The sequence below is a fragment of the Aotus nancymaae genome, unplaced genomic scaffold, assembly GCF_030222135.1.
Source record: "Aotus nancymaae isolate 86718 unplaced genomic scaffold, 86718_ANA_hifiasm-v0.15.2.pri h1tg000003l, whole genome shotgun sequence".
Lineage (NCBI taxonomy): Eukaryota > Metazoa > Chordata > Mammalia > Primates > Aotidae > Aotus > Aotus nancymaae.
This window is the reverse complement of record NW_026988414.1, coordinates 67,314,746-67,327,481: the sequence shown is the minus strand read 5'-3', so window position 1 is coordinate 67,327,481 and position 12,736 is coordinate 67,314,746. Positions and strand designations below refer to the sequence as shown.

The window sequence follows — 12,736 nt, the reverse complement described above, 5'->3', positions numbered from 1 at the left end:
TGGTCATAACTGAGCCCACTAAAAATATAAGGTGGAAATTTTCCTGCCAGAGAAAAGTTTCCTTTTAGAAAAACAAATGACTTCTCCCTCCTGCGTGAGAGCCAGAAGGGCCTCTGCCCTCCTTACATAGCCCAAGGAGGCTCCGTGAGGCAGGCGGCTGGGCCACTGAACTTGGCACTTCCACACCCCCCTTGCCTGAGTCAGTTTTAGAAGCAGCCAGGGTCAGCCCACCCTCCCCATCACCAAGCAGCAGGCAGGGGGAAGGAAAGAGGCCAGGGTTCGGAGTCCCGGGTCTGGACCAGCTGCATCCTGCCTCACTGGGCCACCTTTTACAGGTGACTTGGCCTCTCTGTGCCTGTGTCCTTATCTGTACAGCGAGGATGATAACAGTAACCTATGTCGTGATGTCGCTCTGAGGATTAAATGAGAGGATACTTGTACCATGCTCTCATCAATGCCCAGCATGCAGGAAGTGATCACGGTCCATGGCTTTCTACTCCAGACATTTGCCGATTCATCCCCAGCCTGTTGCTCCCTCCTCAGCTCCCCTCCTTCCACCTCCTACTCATCCTTCATGACGCAACTTAAAGTCACTTCCTGATCCCTCTGACGAGGTCAGGCCCCCTGCTATTCCCAGAGTTCCCTGTACTGCCCATTTCATAAGCCCCAGGACACTCGTTGATTTTCTGTCTTCCTGAGAATAACAGCTAACGCTAGATGCCAGGCATATGGTAAATGCTTCACATGGATCAGCTCACTTCGTCTTAATAACAATCCTTTTAAGTGCTACTGTCATCAATCCCAATTAACGGATGGGGAAACAGATGTTCAGAGAGGTGAGGCAACTTGCCCAAGAATACACAGCAAGTAAATGACAGACCGCCCTGTGTCTGACTTCAAAGGCAGCATTCCCAGCCAGCGGCACCCCAAATCATCAGGAGCTATCTCAGGAAAAGGCTGCTTCTGGTGAGGGCTGCAGACCTGCGTTCTCTGAACCACACTAGCCTCGGGGAAATGGAGAAGGTCGTTCTGCCTCTGTCACACCTTCTTCTGCGCTGGGCTGAATGCCCTGCCCAAGCAGCCCAATCCGATGTCAAACACCATGTATAGGACACCCTCCTCCCCCAGCATCCTTCCCCGAATTATTTACAAGATTCCCAGCTCCAGTAAAGACCACAGGCAAATCTAAGCAGGACACAGCCATAGTGTCACCCTCAAGGCAACCAGCCTTTGTCCTGCCCAACCTCAGTGGTAGGGCCACAGACACAGCAGACCACAGCCCACTGCATTGTAGGTGGGGGGCTGGGAGGGAGTGGAAGCAGAGTAGGATCATGCTCCAGGACCAGAGGCTTGGGAATGAGATGAACGTGTTCTCTGGAGTCAGACAGCCCAGGTACAAATCCCTGCTCTCCACTCATTCAATCTGTGACCTTGAGAAATTCACCTACTCTCACCAAGCCTCACTCTCCTCCTCTGGAAAATGGGATGCATAATAGAATATACCCCATGGTTGTACAGAGTAAATGCGATCATGCGTGCCCAATGCCTGCTTAATAACTGTTATTATCATGATGATGGTGATTAATCTTCACGGTTGTGGACCATTATGTGATCGGATTGAAAAGGTTCTGACTCAAAGCCAGAAGATCTGGGCGTGCATCCCACCTCTGACCCACATTGGCTCTGGGACCAGGGTGTGGTCATCTCTCTACTCAGACACTCTGTTTATCCATCCCAAAATAGAGGGGACCCTCCCCACCACAGGAGAGCTGATGGGACTCAGGGCAGTCACCCACGTATGTATTCTGTACGAAGGACAGCCTGAGCGAACCTGGGAGCCTCCCATGGCTACATTAATTAATTGGAAGGAGACTGCCAGCCAGAAACCAATTACAAAGTCCCTCTAGGGGCCTCTGCAGGGCAAAAAAGGAGGGGTGAGGAAGGGCGGTGGTGGCTTCTCCCCCACTCCCCGCCCCCACCCCACTTGTGTCTCCTTAGCAGCTGGTCCTGCACTCCAGGCCCACAAAGGAGAGGCTCATTCTAAACAGCTTCTTTTCATGTGGAAGCCACTGGATTTGCATCTGTCCTTTCCTGGCAGGGCCTGCCCCATGCCAGCTGCTCTAAGCTCACTAGGCTGCAGGATGCTCCAGGCCTCTGGGCCTGAGCCTGCAGGGCCTACAGGGAAAGGAATGGGAACCCAACGGAGCTGATCAGGAAAAGAGGGAAGGAGACAGGGCTGGGCACAGAGGGAATTTGCACGTGTTCTCATCTCTTGGACCTCAGATAAGCTCTGTGGCCAGGCGTATTCAAATCAGCATCAGGGCTGCCCAGCTGCCAGGAGCCGAGACTCCACCAGCACTGGGCCTGGCCGAGGCCGTGTCTGCTCCAGCTGGCTGTCCTGGGAGAGAAGTGGAAAAACTTACTCCGTCCCTGAGATGCCAGGGCCTAATGCCACCAGGACATTGGTCCAGACAGTGTCCACACTCCCAACCAGCCAAACTCAAGTGTATGCCAGCCTCACAGGGCTGGCCAGGGTGGGGTGATTCTGGGGGCCCTTTAGAGCCTCACATTTTCCCCAGCTTCCTCTAAGAGCTGCCACAGGTGTCAAGGTGGCGATGCCTGGGGGGAGGGGAACACAGGGCCTCTGGGGACAGTCAGGAAGAAAGCACCTGACAGAGCTTTTCTGGAGAGTGAGCTTCATGGCCCAGGGGGAGAGACAGTAAGGGAAGAAAGGGCCTGGGTTTATTAGGCACTTACAGTACACAGGCAAGACAGGCCTCTCCTGGCTTGTGCCCACTGGACCTTGAGACTCCAAACTCAGGGCTCTGGCCTTTCCATGTTCTTCTCCTCTAAGGTCCTGGATCCCAGGGACTGTGGCTGATGTGTCTGTGTTCCTAATGCCTCACACGGGGCCTGGCCCAGAGTAGGTGCTCAGAGGGAGCTGGCTAAAGGAACGAATGACCGCTAGCCGCACACCTCCTAGCACGAGAATGCTGGCTGTCTGGAAGAAGGCCTGGAAGGGAGAGGAGGCAGAAAGGGTGTGTGGGCACAACAGGCAGAACTCCCACCCACCCGCAAGTGTCTGGGAGCTGGATCTGTGCTGGTAGCCCCGCTTCCTCTTCACCAAGGCCCCCCGAGGTGCTGGCTCTGTCACTTCCTCTCCCGGGGAGATTCATCCAGACTGGAAAGAGGTACTGGGATGTAGAATGTCTGGAGGTTCAAATATCTCCTGGGTACCTGGATTCTGCGCCAGGGAACTGGAGGCAGAGGGGCCTTGCAATCCCCCTCACCATCTGACTGGAGGTAGAGCAAGGCTCCTCTGGACTTTGCTCCCCTGCCCCACATCCTGTCCCTCCTCCCATCCCCACAATGCTTTTTCCATCTAGCGTGTCCAGCAGAGGGAAATCCAGGCCCCGGCAGGACAGGCAGGGGCGAGGCAGTGGGGTAACTGGAGTGGGGCCAAAACATCTGTGCCTACTCAGGCTGCCCCAGGACCCCTTCCCAGGGCAGCCAGATGGAAAGAGCACTGACCACGAATCACGAGGACCCAGGTGCCAGCCCCTCCATCCTCAAACTTGCTGAAAGACTTTGAACACGTCACAACTTCTGCTCCCAGGGTCTCCGTGCCCTCATGTCTCAAGGGAAAGGGTTGGGTGATTTGATTGCTCCAAAATCTTATTCTCCTACAGGCGACTCTGTAGGGGCCCTAGAGAAACATGATCTTTGGCAAAGGCAGGCCTGCTATTACCTGGGCAGAATAACATCATCCTCAGTCCTTTCACATTCAGTAGGAGCCATTGGCTCCTAACAGTAAGCTGTGCCCTGCAGGTGCTGGGGCAGGAGAGAGAAGGCTGCCCACAGAAGGAGAGGGGCCAGGGCACAGCTGATCGTGCTGCTCATGGATCTGCTTAGCAGGGAGAAGGATGTTGACATCCAAGGTCTTCTCTTTTCCCACACTCCTTCCCCTAAGGCCTTCTGAGGTGCAGCAGGCCATTCTGCTGCTCAGGGTACCTGGACTGCTGACCCCCTGAGCCAGGCTCAGGAAGCTGAAAAGAATTCAGCTCACTAGCATCTAACTCAACAAGGCACACCTGCAAACTGGGGCACCTGTTCACTATAAGCCACCTCCTCCCGTACCTAGAAGGCCTACCTCTGGTCACATCACAGCCAGCAGCCGCTCAAAAGCACCTCTGAGCAGTACAAAGCAGGTTGCAAAGGCCTACACTTCAGCTCCCAGGTTTTCTTATAGCCCATTAACTTGTACTTTACACACAACTCTATTAATGTACTTTGTCCTCTGCTTTTCCAGGTGATAGCAATGTAGAAACAGGTATTTAGAAGTGGAGAAGCGCTGCTATCTGTTCCATCCATGGTCATGCTCTGTTCCATCCATGACCGAGATGGAACAGAACGAGAAAAGTATACACAGCAGTCAGAAGAACTTGAAACATCCATCAGCTGGAGCTACTTGTCTCGGGGAAAGCAGCCTTGGCTCCCTCGCCCCGAGCTGCCTTAGGAAGCACGCTGGACTAAGACTGAGAGGAGGCAGCACCTTGACCTCCTGGGCATGTTCACGGCTCTGCATCAGAGCCTTCCCTCTGCTCTTCCTTCCCTTTTTCTGCCTTTCTTCTGTTTCTCATCCCATAAAGAAATTAAGGTAGTCTACTAAATTATACACAATAAAAGAGAGTTTAAAACATAACCAGGAGCCGGGTGTCGTGGCTCATGCCTGTAATCCCAGCACTTTGGGAGGCCAAGGTGGGTGGATCACCTGAGGTCGGGAGTTCGAAACCAGCCTGAGCAACATGGAGAAACCCTGTCTCTACTAAAAATACAAAATTAGCCAGGCGTGGTGGCGCATGCCTGAAATCCCAGCTACTTGGGAGACTGAGGCAGGAGAATCGCTTGAACCCTGGAGGCAGAGGTTTCAGTGAGCTGAAATCTCACCATTGCACTCCAGCCTGAGCAACAAGAGCAAAACTCCATCTCAAAACAAACAAACAAACATAACCAGGTAACCAGGAGAAATACCATGGGGCTAGAAGGTCTCCAGGGCTCTGCGTTGTTAAGGCCAGTTAGGGCAGGAGTCCTTCAGAAACCGGCAGGCTTGCCTGCAGCTTCAGCAGCTGTGCCTCACAATTAAGGGGGGAAGGGAATGTGTGAAAGAGAGGCGGAAAACGGAAAACAGGCTCACCTCCTCTACGGAAAGCCTACTGAAGATCTAGCAACTCCCCATCTGGTTTCCTCTTCTCCACTTGCCAGGCCTCTCTGAGCTCCTGCAGTCCACACTAACCCTGGCCCAGAGGACTCTGCCCTCAGGGGACCTGACACAAGGGCTAAGGCATTCGTCCGAGGGGCAGGAAGCTGGGACCCACCCATGACCCTCTGCCTGGAGGAGAAGCAGCAGAGAAGGCTGGAGCCCGAGACATTGCCCTGGGAGCTCACTCAAACCGATTCCCCTACCTACCGCTCCCAGCGTGTCAGCAGCGATCCTACCTCTCACACTCTCTTTAGGGTTCTGCTTCATAACTGTCTTGTAAACAGACCACCCCGCAGAGAACAAAGCGTCTCCCAATCTCCATCAAAGGTGGCTTTCCTGCCAGAACTGAAGCTGTACCCAGCCTCAGCGGAAGAGGCCCTAGAGATCATTGGAACCAAGTCCCACATTTGACAGATGGAAAAGCAGAGGCCCAAGGATGGAAGTGACTGACTGGTCCAAGGTCACACAGCCTGTTGGTGGCTGAGCTGGGACTAGGGGCCAGGTCTTCAGACTTCCAGAACATGGTGGCTTTCCCTATGGTACTGGAGGAGCCATTACCAACAGGCTTGTAGACAGCAAGTCAGTCCCCAGGGCCTCTCCTGCACCCCCCTGCTCCCTGTTTCCCACAGGGACATGCCGGTCTGTGAAGGGCCAGCAAGGGGAGAGAAGATAGGGTTAAGGTGGGGATTTTTTTTAATCCTCTGAGCTGGCTTAAGCCAGAGCCACATTCGTTAGAGCAGGAGGTGAGCAACACGGAGGGGTTTGTTGGGGGCTGGGTATGGAGGTGGAGGAGTGTTGAATAATCACTGGATACCAAGAAGCTAGACCTCCCACTGGGCTTAACGGGGAGCACCCACTTCTGTGGACTCCCTGTCCCATCCCTGCTTCAATGGTCAGGCCTCCAGGCAGTGCTCCTGTACCAAGGAAGTCCTCCAGTAGCCAGGATGCCCAAGAGTGCACAGCAGTGCAAAGATCACTGGCCATAGGTTGAGACAGACCTGACGGCACACCCCAGCTGTGCCACATACATGCTGTGTGACCTCAGGCAAGTCATTTCACCTCCCTGAGCCTCAGCTCCTTCCGCTGCTAAAGAGAACTGAACATACGTCTTCCTTGCAGGCCTCTGGGGAAGGAAGGCTGCAGGAGTTCATGTACATAAAGAGACACAGGAGAGGTGCCAAGTCAATCCTCAGCGCCATTATTAAAACCTCACATCCTTTATCTCTCTAGCCCGGCCCATCCATTACTCCTCTGTCCCAGCCTGCTTGCATCTTTGACATGAACAACCTTAATGATAATAATCCATCCCAGCTGAATAGCATTTGTATCACTTCAAAACACTAAGCATCCTACCCTCCATGGGTCACAACAGCCCCTCCAGAAGTAGCCAGAGCTGAGGAAGCCCCTGCACCCTCAAGTTCATCTTCTCACAATGCTCCCAAATCCCAGAACCAGGGCCAATGGCAAAGTTTGGAGTTGGGCCCAAGAATCCTCACAAACATGCAGTCTTGGGGCAGATCTCATGAGGGCATGGGTAGGCCCTGACTTACCAGAAGGGGCCAGAACCACCCCACCTCCATCACTTGCACCCCAACACTCCATCTGGCCCCTTTGCTGTGACCACAAGCAGTCCCACTTTGGCCTCCAGCTCCCCAGTTCTGAGACCCAGCTGGGCAGCTGGAATGGGTGGAGTCTGGCCCTTGCATGGACAGCCAAACCCAAGGCCAAGCCCAAGGCCACCGCCAGACTGTGAGCTCAGTACCCAGACAGATCCCTCTGAAGAGTGTGGGTTCACACCCTGGATTTTATTGGTTCTTCAACAGCCTGTCACCACCCAGGACCCATATTATCACCCTCACAGCACACAAGAAGAAACTGAGACCCAAAGTGGACAGAGGTCATCCAGGGGATTTGAGTTAAAGCTGGGGACTGAACTCAGGTCTCCCTGGTCCCTTGACCTTGACACTTTCCACTGTCCCATCATCTTTCTTTCCTCTTAACTCTTTCCTCCCTACAACTGGGAAGTCCCTAAAGTCTCTCCAAGAAACGTGGGCCCCCATGACGAGGCCCAACAATCGTCCTCCAATATGGGGTCTGTCAAGATGCCCACCTTTGCTTCCCTGTCACATTCCTCCCCACATCTTTAAGCCAACCACCTGGACCTGCCCTGTCTCTGGTAGCGGCTCCCGGGACTGGGCAGCGTCTTCTGCACAGAGTGGCTTTGGAGTGGAGCCAGCGCTCCCGGCACGGGCGGCGGAGCCCGGCAGGTAGGGTGGGGTTTCCCCTCCGCTGGCCTCCTCGGGTCAGCAGGCCCATCCCCACACCCACTGCTCAGCACCAGCCCCCGCCAGCGACGCTCCCCGCCGCGCGCTCCCCGGAGGGACACCGCCAGCCGCCCAGCCCAGCTCTCCAGGGGTTAAAAATGCAGCATCCCAAACAAGGGTTAAAAATGCAGTCCCGGGGTTGGGCAGGGCGCGGAGGGCTGTTGGCCAAACCGCCGGAGCTGCCAGAGCGGCATCCTCCCCCGGCCTCCGCAGTCCTTGCGGGCCGGAGTGACTCGAGCGGCTGGGGGAGCAAGAGAGGCGCGCGCCGCACCTTCCCGGCACCGGCGCCCCCTCCCCACACCCACACCCCCGCGCCCCCCGCAGCCCAGCCCGGGGGCTGCAGGCGCCGGCGGGTCCCGGGCGCGGCGGGCGAGCGGCGCTTACCTTTGTGACAGTCATGCAGAAACTCCGCGGCGGAGCGGGGGCGCGAGCGCGGCGTGCGGGGGCGGCGGCGGCCCGGGGCGGCGGCGGGAAGGGGGTCCGGCAGTTCCCGGCGCGCTCCCCGCGCCCCGCCGGCGGCTCGGCCGAGCCTGGGGGCTGCGCTCCGGGCGGGCAGCGCGCTGGGACGGCTCGTCGGCGCTCGCCCGCCGCTCGTCGCTGATGTCAGCCCCGAATGTGCATTTATAATAGATGAGCCTCCTTCGCCGCAGGAAGGCGAGGCAGGAAGAAAGGGAGAGAGGGAGAGGGCCCGGGCTGGGGGGCGGGGGGAGGAAGAGGGGCCGGGAACTCGCTACAAAGGAGGAGGCGGAGGGAGGAGGAGGAGGAAGCGCAGCCCGCCCGCGGCCGTGCCCCGCGCCTCCCGCTCGATCGCCGGCCGCCGGGCACCGCCGCTCCCGGAGCCGGGACGGGCGCCCGGGCCCGCGGCCTTAACCCCTTCGGGCCTGCGGACGCCACGCGGCTGGGCGAGGCTGGCTCCCGGCACCTGCTGGCTGGGGGTGCGGGCGGCGCCCCTGGCTCTCGGGTGCCCCGCTGGCCCGGGAACGCTGGTGAAGTCACAGGCTGGACGGCTGCGGCGCCGCGCGGGCAGAGAAGGCGGCGGGGCTCGCCCCCTGGAGGCTCGCAAAGTCGGCCCATGGGCCGTGAGTGTGGCGGGCGGGCTGGGAGGGGCGTGGCAGCCGCAAGCCCGGGAGCCCTGCCCGCACCCCAACCTCGCGCTGACCCCGGGCACAGGGTGGCCGGACGGATTTGTGTAAGCGCGCGTTCCAGTCTAGTTCCCGCCGCGATGACTTGCCAGAAGGCCGCCTTAGTCAGTTTTACAGAGGAGAAAACTGACGACCAGAGGGGGATGGACGTGGGAAGTGACTTGACCAGAGCACAGGACCTACGGCCCCGAGTCGTTCCTTCCGCTCTTTCCACTTCGCCGCCAGATCCCTAAGGGACCTCTTGTTATAGAAGCTGCCCTGCCCTAGGACTGTCTACACTACCACTGAGTGCCACTCTACTCCTGGAGGGACAACACACGTATGTCCTGTGTGTGGATCCAGTCCTGACTCGGGGCACACTGTGACCTGGAGCTGCTGCAGGGATTTTAGGGACAATCACCTGAAGGTGACCTCGCTGGTCTTCAGAAAGGAGTCTCCCTCCCAAGTACCTGGGCACAACCGGTTTCCGCAGATACAGAAGGGGAGGGGCTGGCAGAGGTGGAGGCAGAGGGGTCCTCCAGGCATGACAGCCTGGCAAGCCCAGAAGAGCTGGCCTCCTGCACCACGGTAATTACCAGTGCAATTCACCAGAACAGCGATGGAAACGTCATATATGAGCACCTGCTCGGTGGAAAGTGCTGGGGGAACAGAGAGGAGATGGGATGCCTGCCTTCCAGGAAACCAGTGTTTAGACTGGAGCAATAATGATAGAGTCACCAGCCTCCAGGAAGTGCTTTGTGGGTCCTCATGCTATTTTAACTACGTTTTCTTGGGAACCCTAAATGCATCAGTGTGAGAAAGAATTACCATCCCTACTTTGCCAGTGGGTAAACAGATTTAGAGAAGGGAAGGGACCCGCCCAAGAGCGCACAGTGTCAGAGCGAGGACTTGAATGAAAGTCTACTAAAATTAAGGCTCAGCATTGTGCTTTGAATCTGTGAACTCCAGGGTCCATTCCTACATGCTGCCTTATTCGAGTTTCACAGGTGTCTTAGGACGCAGGTAGGCAACTATTCATTCCCCAGAGGAGTTCAGGGTAGCAGATGTGCCACAGACCTCAGGCATCTCCGTGCCAAACCCTTCCTAAGGCATATTCCCACGGTGCTTGTCTGCCAGGAATGCTCTCTTATTCTTCTTGTACCCCACCTCTCAGGGCTCCACCTCCTTGCTGCCTCTTCTGACAACATGGGCCCAATGACTCTCCCTGTTGCATTTAGTTCTGGTCTCATTTTCAAGAGCCTCTGAGCACAGGGTCATGCCTTCTCTCACTGTATACCCCTGGGCACATAGTAGGAGCTTAGCAAATACTTAATGCCACCGAGAACAAATCAAGCAAAATACACGTTTAACCTGAAGCAGAGGAAATTTAGATTAGGCCCACGAAAGCATTTCCTACCAGCCAGCTGTCCAGCATGGGAAGAGGTCAGAATGCCTGTCTCAGTTGTCTTGGGCAGGTCAGCCTCTAGCCAGGAGGATGGAACTCAAGACCTTTCAAGGGCTCTTCCAGCCCTAGGACCCCATCAGAAGCCTTTAAAGGGCAATTCAAGGACATCAGTCACCCTGCGCCCATGGCTGTGTGTCCACTTTTATATCTCACAGAGATTTCAAATCCCAGATTGTCATCCTGAGCTACCCAGCATGCCTCTTGGCACCTTTCCCGCCATCGGCCGTTGTTGTGAGCTCTGGGAATGAGACAAGTGCTTAATATCAGCTCGAGCCAAATGTAATTAGGAATATCAATCTGCTGCCCCCAACCCATGTGACATTCTCCGAAGGCAGAAGGGAAATGTTTCTGATCCCTCCTGTGCTGCTGGCTCACCTCCGCTGTCAGAAGGGAGGTCTGGAAAAGCAAGAGCCGGCTCAGACAATGCCACATCCCTTGTGCCCAGTCTAGGCCTCTGCCTGTAGGAGATACTGAGAAATACCTGCATTTTCTGTGGTGTGACTGTTAACACCACACTACTCATCCTGGGTCTCCAGTAACATAGACCATCTTAGTGTAGGTTCCCCACAAAGCAGAGCCTGAGAGAGGCATTGGATGCAGGTCATTTAATTGGAAGGTGATCTCAAGAGTGGAAGAGTGGGGAAGTAGGGGAGGGGAAGATGACTACACCAGTATAAAAGTGTATTCTCAGGGTCACTGCAGGAGGCATCCAGGGGAGGGAGGCTCAGTTCTCCAGACACCCCTGGACAGGATACAGAATGCCTGTAGGATGGGCGGGGTGTTTATCCATGCTCCTTTTCCCCATTGTTTGAGGGCTGCCCCAAGGGCATTACCTCCTTGCGCTTCAAGGCTGTGCTTTTGGGAGGGCAGGGCAGACCCCTCAGCATCAGAGAATGTCTTGGGGCAGAAAGTGAAAAATCCCTGGTTCTTATGGAGGTGGGATGCTGTCAGCTCAAGTCTGGGCTCTCTAAGATGTGCTGAGCTACAGGTGAGATCAGAGGTGGGCTAGCCTGCGGGCATACGGTACACAGTCAAGGTTGAGTAAGTTTGCAGTACTAGCTCTGGTCTTTTCTAGACACTTTTCATGCCTCAGTGCTTTAGACCATGCTCTTTCCTGGCCTCTGGGGCCCTAGCCCTCTTTCTCAGCATGGCGAACTCCTATTCACCTTTCAAGGCCCAACTCAAGTGTCAGCTCTGCATATAGCTCTCTGGGCACTGTACCCATGATGGCTTGATTCACCCTGTATAATCATAATGAAATATATTTGCTACTCTCTCTTAATGGGCTCTAACCATGTGTTTGTTCTCTCTTTTCAAATCACAAGGGCGACATATAGGAGATGCTGGATAACTGCCTCACTGATCAATGAGGCTGTGAGGGGCACCTTTACCTTCAACCTTAATATCCCCCTGATTCAAGTCCAGGTCCCTATAGCAAGGTATGAGGGCCTCTCGGCGTGAGGCTCTGCCCTGTCTCGTGTGCTTCTTTGCCCAGCATTTGCCCGGGCCCTGTACTGAGTGCTACTCTACAGAGTGAGGAGGGCTTGGGCCTTGCCCACCAGAAGCTTGGTCTCTTAGGAAAGACCCGCAGATGTGGGCACCCATCCCAGACCGTGGGTGAGTGGGTGCTGCATTGCAGCAGGGCCACAGGGAGATTCCCAAAGCCGTGGAGACCCTGAGAGGGGGATGCTCCTCCAGCCCTTGCTGCCTGCCTTGCTCGTGCCACCCAAGGCAGCGTGCCCACATGCTGGCCCCCTCAGAGCTTCCAAGCCCTGCAGATCTTACTGCCCCTGCAGCTCACGAGCTCTCCCTCCTCTCTGTCTGCATGGGGACTGCCCTAGCTCAGCATTGTCCCTTGCTGGGCCACCTGGACTTATCCTCTTGCTGACTCCCTTGTGCCACTCAGTCCATTCTGCCCCAGTAGCTCATGCACACACAGATCTGGCTGCTTGAATCCCATTGGGGTTCTCTGCTGTCCTCAGGATGAAGCCCAACAGGGTCCTCCAAGACCTGCCCCCACCCCCTGCATCTCCAGGCTTCCTGTCTCTCCATAACCTGGTCCTTCTCTCCCCCTCAGCACCTAGGTAACTCTTCTTCAGTCTTTCTTTAGGTGTCACCTCCTCTGGGAAGCCTTCCTAGATCGCGACTGGAATAGTCTACCTACCCAGCCTCTGTGCTGCTTTCCACAACTCCCTGAGCCTTTTTCTCTCTGCTTCTGTGCATAGTTTTAATGTTTTCTGTTTGTGTATTTGACAAGCTCCTGGAGAATGAAGCATTCCTGGCTCGAGGAGGGGTTCTGGCTCTTTTCTTAGTAATTCCAGCACATAGTGCTGTGCTCAGTCAGCTTCGGGTCCCTCCTTCCCTGTATGCGGGTCTCCCATTTCTCCCTTTCTGTCTGTCCCAGCCACTGTCCCCCGCCACACGCCTCATCTCCCACCCTGCCCTGCTTCTCTGCCGCATTCACCTTTCCACACTTCGCACCTCCCTGGCCGTGCCTTCCCCACACTTCTTCAGGGATGCCCTGGCCTGCTTTCCCCTTCCTGCCCTCTGCCCACTGCACCCCTGC

General features: G+C 56.0%; 1 protein-coding gene across 4 annotated transcripts in view; it reads right to left on the bottom strand.

The window, feature by feature from the left end:
* Positions 1–10,144, bottom strand: part of CORO2B (coronin 2B) — a 148,470-nt gene extending 138,326 nt beyond the window's left edge. The window contains exon 1 of one of the 4 annotated variants that reach the window (XM_012451351.2): positions 10,123–10,144. In XM_012451351.2, coding sequence (XP_012306774.1) covers positions 10,123–10,140 — 18 coding nt within the window. In that variant the 5' untranslated portion in view covers positions 10,141–10,144. Of the gene's footprint in view, positions 1–5,194; positions 5,216–6,810; positions 7,360–7,968; positions 8,277–10,122 lie in introns of those variants that run through there. The other 3 variants (XM_064382072.1, XM_012451355.3, XM_012451354.3) reach the window with 3 other exon arrangements.
* Between the last annotated feature and the right edge of the window lie 2,592 nt (positions 10,145–12,736).